Below are 6,155 nucleotides of genomic sequence, written 5' to 3'. Positions count from 1 at the left end.
CTCTAGAAAAGGAAAAAAGAAAAAAATATATTTTACCAGACTCAAACCAGATAGGCCTACTGATTTACCTAACGTATTATAATAGGAATCAGAATCTCAAAATATTACAAGGTTAAAGAATAGTTATATGAAGAAGCTTACAAGTTTCATTACGACATTGTATTAAACATTTCACGTGGATATTCCAATTGTTATTCAGCTATTTGGAGAATCTCACCATAGACTTGAGGTCAAGGACACTCATTTGAACTTCAAATGTAATGCAACCAACTGAACTACAAAACGGTAGAGCTTAAAAAATTTGATTCTGCATTGCTTAAAAAATGCACTAAAACAATTATAGAACTTTTAAATAAACATAGCTTATCACAATTTCCTTTTATCAGTACGCCGGTTACACCAAAAAGCTTGCGATTTTCGGATTTGACTTTATGTATAAAAATTTCTTATATAACTATTTAATCCTAAGTGTGTTTTTAATGTTGTATTCACAGTTGACATTTGAAGTCGACGAACATCCTTAATACTTGCTTAAAAACATTGTTGCATGTAAGTGTATGCCTAACAAAAATGAAGTTGATGCCAGTTCCACTGATGAAACATGTCTTGTCTGTCGTAATATTAGGGAGTTGCATTTTCATAGTCTTCAAAATTCAGAGTTTCTTTAATGGAAAACCAATTACTACAAACAAACTACCCTCTGTGTACGGTATTTCATTCGTGATATTTATTTTATACGTAATAGAAATGATCAAACTTCCATTTCAAATCGTAAATTTTCTTGGTGTTGTCTTCCTGAATAACTTCGAGAAGAGACCCAAGCTAAGACAATCGCTACACGAGTGCCCGTTTTTGTGTTTCCGTGTGGTCACACGAGGTCTGTATCCTGACCTTGTCCAAAAGAACGTCCAACTCAATCTTCAGACTTGCCAGAACTTTGGTCTTAAAAATTTTGTGATTCAAGTCGTCAGCGACAAGGAAATAAATCTTTCAACAAATAAAGAATGCTGTGAACTAATTGTTCCAGTGAATTATAAGACAAAACATGGTACACTGTTTAAAGCTAGGGCGCTACAGTATGCTCTCGAGCCCGAGATTGACATTCTAAAGCCTGGGGACTGGATCGTTCATCTAGACGAGGAGACGTTGATGACGGAGGATTCCCTGATCGGAATCATCAATTTCACAGTTGCCAAAACTCATTCTTTTGGGCAAGGCGTCATCACGTACAACAACGGAGAGATCGTAAACTGGATAACAACACTGGCAGACTCTGTTCGGGTGGGAACGGACTACGGTTATATACGATTTTGTTTAAGAGTTTTGCATCGCCCTTTATTTTTCCTTAAAGGATCCTTTCTTGTGGCTAACGCAGAGGCAGAAAAGAAAATCAGCTTTGACCACGGGCCTGAAGCTTCCATCACTGAGGACAGTTTCTTTGCGTCTCTTGCCCACAGTCAAGGGTTTAGCTTTGGGTTCGTTGAGGGAACGATGCTTGAACAAAGTACATTTACCATTCATGACTTTGCCAAACAGAGACGTCGTTGGATGCATGGGGTTTTCTTAACAGCTGTTAGCAGTAAAATCCCTGTTAGATACAACTTCGGACCCATTTTAATCAGTTTGTCGAGCTGCTTCGTCCCTTTAAACACTTTGCTCATTATATTAATGCACGTTTTGGTCGCGCCTCTACCGCACTATCTCGTCGTCTCTTCTAGTTTCACGTTAGGCACAACTATTTTCTTTGCCATCTTTGGGACTTTCAAAACCTTTGAAGTACACAAGCATGGGCTCAGAAAATGCATCCTTTTAATCTCGGCCTCGGTTGTGTGTTGCTTCTTGTCCATTGTAATAGAGCACTGGAATTCTGTTGCTGTATTCTGGCAGCCAAGAAGTACAATGAATCGTTTTCATTTTTATATCGTTAAAAAAGAAATTGCTTTAGAGGATTCCACCAAGCGTAATTAAAATAACATGTCAATGTATATATACCTCCTCCTTCGTGGTCGAAGATGAGCACATTTCTCATTTCTAATGAACTCGAACAAGAATGTTAAGTCCAATCTTCGCTTTAAAAAGTTTTTTTTTGTTGTCTCTGCGCTCTTTCATGTTGGCCACTCTCCTTTGCTTCGTATATCGTGGACTCCAAAACTCACGGCTTCAAGCCATGAGAAACAATCGAGAGGTAATATTATTTTCCAGTCGTGAATGTCGATATCACACTCCTTGAAGGAGCTGTTAAGGATGTCTTTAAAGCGCTTGTACTGGCCCCTAAGTTAGCGCTTTTCTGCACACAGATCCCCATAAAGATGTCATTTGGGAAAGTGACTGTTTGGCATGCGGACTACGTGTCCCGCCCATCAAAATTGGGACCTTTTTACTGTGGTATCACTGATTGGTATCACTGACTTGCATCAGTGCGATATAGTATACCAACTCCAACGTTTTCACTGCTTAACTGCAAGATTCCTTTCGCATATAACATTAAGCTGAAAAGTGTTTTTTTTTACTTCCAGGAGAACTTTTGAATAATTTGCTGCTATAATAAAGTTTAAATGTGTCACGGCTATTATAAAGTTTAAATTTGTTATCGCTATTTGTAAATTTAAATGTTCTATTGATATTATAAAGTTTGAAAATTCATTAAAGAGAAACTTGATCTACTAGAATTTACATAGAAAATATAGATTAGTGTCTACTCAGTTTAATCTAGCAAGACAAAAGGAGATTTACTGTTTTTATTAATTTTGAATATTTCACTTCCATTATGAAGTTTAAATGTTTCAATGCTAATTATAAATATTAAGTGTCTGTCAAGGCCTACTTCCACTAATATATGTATGTGTCATGCTAAATGTACCCAAGTCCTGGATAATACCATAATGACACGTACAATGACAAAATAAGATTCAGAATGCCACTTTACCAACATATAACATGTTTAATTACATTATTTTCACTATAATACAGAAAAATAGTTAGAGTCTACACTTAGACTATATATATCCAAAAAGTCCAACTGTCCTGGACTAGGAACAAAAACACACTGCCTTATCATGAGTTACATTGTTCAACAAAACATCTCACCAAACAAAAACAACCCAAAACAATAACAGTTTTGAAATCAACCACCTGAATTGCCCCCCTTCTCCTCTACAGTAAACAGGAGACCCAGGCTGACCAGAACTCAGTCCTGACATTTCTCCCCCCTTTAATTTTTGTCTGTTTCTGGGTTCATTTAAAACAGACAAACTTCCAATAAAGAGATTTTCCAAACGTACATATATCAACATGCAAACAAAAGTAATCTTGGTACTAAAACATAGCCAGCAGTTTGTAAAAAAAAACACAAAAAAAAACGATGTATCCACATGAAATGTCAATACTATACACAACCTGCTAGGCAATAATAATTATATGTATAAATATATATATACATATATATCAACATGTAAACAAAAAAAAATAGTCAGTGAACAAGCATATTTTCCGAAATGTAAATGTTATATACAACATACTAAGCAATTATAATTATATATATATATATCAACATGTAAACAAAAAATAGTGTGCAAACATATATTCTACCTTTTGTAAAAGGCGGTTAATTACATATCCCCAATCCTAGCAAACAAATAACTTTGAAATGAATAACTATTAAATGTCAGTTATCTGTAATCAATGTCATGTTGGTCTATTCTGTTAGTCTAGATAGAAAGTCAGCAATTACATTTAGTTTGCCCTTTAGATGTTCTACATTAAAGTTAAATGATTGTAATAATAGAGCCCAACGACAAATTCTATTATTCCCATATGTTGCGCTCTTCAAAAAGGCCAGTGGTCTATGGTCACACTGAATTGTGAATTTAGCGCCATATAAATATCTGGACAAGCGTTGCACCCCCCAAACAATGGCAAGGCATTCTCTCTCTATTACAGAGTACCGTTGTTCTCTGGGCAACAGTTTTCTGCTCAAGAACTTAACAGGATGGAATATTCCTTTTACTTCCTGCAAAAGGCAACATGATATGGCTATGTCCGACGCGTCTGTTTGCACAATAAATGGTCTATTAACGTCTGGTAATTTCAGTATAGGATCTCGTGTCATGCACATTTGAATTTTTCTTAATGCCCGGTCACATTCTGGAGTCCAATTGACCCTCGTTGGTGTCCCTTTTTTTAACAATCCAGTAATTGGAAATACTATTTCCGCGAACGCTGGAATAAATCTGCTATAAAAATTAGCAATACCTAGCAAACATCGAACCTCTTTTTTCGTTTTTGGTGCTTTTATATTTAATACCTTGTCTCTGTTATTGGGTTCTGGGTATATGTTTCCTTCACCTACAATATTGCCCAAGAAAGTTATTTTAGGATACGCGATTTCGAGTTTGCTTGGCTTGATAGTAAACCCATATTCTTTTAGCCTGGACAACACTTTCTCTAGTGCTATTAAGTGTGATGACCAGTCATGCCCGAATACACAAATGTCATCAAAATAAAACACAACATTTTCCAGTCCTTTAAGAATGGTCCTAACAGTCCGATTAAAAAAACTAGGAGAATTAAGCAGACCAAACGGTAGATATTTAAATTGAAAGTGACCACTTGGTACCCTGAATGCAGTGTACTTCCTACTATTCTCTTCTATTGGTATTTGCCAGAAGCCTTTTGTTAGATCTATCTTTGTAAAAAATTTGGCACTATTGAGTTGTAAGAAAAGATCTTCTTGGTCTGGAATAGCCTCCGCGTCAAATTTGGTAACCGCGTTTAATTTCCGAAAATCTATGCAAGTACGTACTGTTGAATCTTTTTTCTTAACCAAAACGACAGGAAAGGCATAGGGCGATTGAGACTCTTCAATAATGTCCATTTCAATCATGTTCTCTATCTCCTTGTCTAAGACATCTCTCATATGAATAGGAACTGCGTATGGCTTCAGTGTAATAGGCTTTTCTGTTGTGAGCTCAATGTTGAATGATTTAATTAACCTTCGCTTTACCCGGTATATCAGTAATTATATCTTTATACTTCTCAACTAGCGTCTGAATCTGTTCTCTTTGGGATTCGGTTAATTCAGTATTGATACTAATATGTTCCCTGGAATTTGTACTCTCAAGAGTAGGTAACTCAGTAACTTCATCCTCTTGGTTATCATCTTCCTGGTCGGTTACAAGGGACGCTATGCACGCATGTAATAATTCTTCCCCTTGACCCCCATACAATACATGAGACGCACTTCCCGAGAGTTGTAGATCACTATTTTCCTTACCCGTACATTCCGTGTTGTTTTTTTCGTGATATTTTACTAATCTGTTAACATGAAGAATTTTTACTCGATTGCCTTTCTTTATTTTTACATTAAACTTGTTAATTCTTTTTTCTACTTTATAAGGCCCCTCCCAGTGCAAGGCTAACTTATTCTGTCTCTGTGGTTTCAGTAAAAGGACAGAATCACCTGTTTGAATATCTTTTTCTTTGCTATTTCTATCATAATACCTTTTATAATTTTCCTTACGTTTTGAGCTATTATTCTGAGCTATTTGACAAGCCACAGCCAGCCTACTTTTTAGGTCTAATAAATAGTCAAACACATTCTTTATTTCTGGTTCTACCTGTTGATTAGTAAAAAGATCTTTTAGAATTGACATAGGCCCCCTGACTTTCCTTCCATACAACATTTCATAAGGGGAAATGTTAGTAGACTCATTTGGTACCTCTCTGTACGCAAACAGAAGTGCATTTATAACTCTATCCCAATTCTTAGGTTCTGCTTCGGCCGTCTTTCTCAGCATGCACTTCAAAGTCCCGTTAAAGCGTTCTACGCCCCCATTTGACATGGCGTGAAATGGTGTTGATTTAACAATCTTTATTTTAAAAAACTGACATATTTCTTTGTATAATTCGGATCTGAACTGAGATCCATTATCAGAGAGTATCTGTTCCGGGAATCCTATTCTAGTAAAAATAGCACTTAGAGCTTCTATTACTACTGGTGTTGTTGTATTAGGTAGTGGTACAGCTTCCGGCCATCTTGTTGCCAAATCAACCAACGTTAAAATGAATCTATTCTTCCGATCTGTCATTTGGAGTGGTCCTATGATATCAATAGCAACTTTAGCAAATGGAGTGGAAATAATATTCATGCGCCCTAG

General features: G+C 36.2%; 1 protein-coding gene across 1 annotated transcript; it reads left to right on the top strand.

The window, feature by feature from the left end:
* The first annotated feature begins 747 nt into the window (after positions 1-747).
* On the top strand, positions 748-2,197 carry LOC129927844 (beta-1,4-mannosyltransferase egh-like). Its single transcript, XM_056039378.1, has one exon. The coding sequence runs from the start codon at positions 748-750 to the stop codon at positions 1,966-1,968; it is 1,221 nt and encodes a 406-aa protein (XP_055895353.1). The 3' UTR covers positions 1,969-2,197.
* Positions 2,198-6,155: the final 3,958 nt, after the last annotated feature.

This window comes from Biomphalaria glabrata, chromosome 8 (genome assembly GCF_947242115.1).
Source record: "Biomphalaria glabrata chromosome 8, xgBioGlab47.1, whole genome shotgun sequence".
NCBI classification, from domain to species: domain Eukaryota; kingdom Metazoa; phylum Mollusca; class Gastropoda; family Planorbidae; genus Biomphalaria; species Biomphalaria glabrata.
The sequence above is the reverse complement of the archived record's forward strand: the minus strand, read 5'-3'. Positions and strand labels throughout refer to the sequence as shown.

Excerpts from the sequence above, each read along its gene's own strand:
- LOC129927844 (XM_056039378.1), top strand. The coding sequence starts at position 748 with ATGATCAAACTTCCATTTCAAATCGTAAATTTTCTTGGTGTTGTCTTC.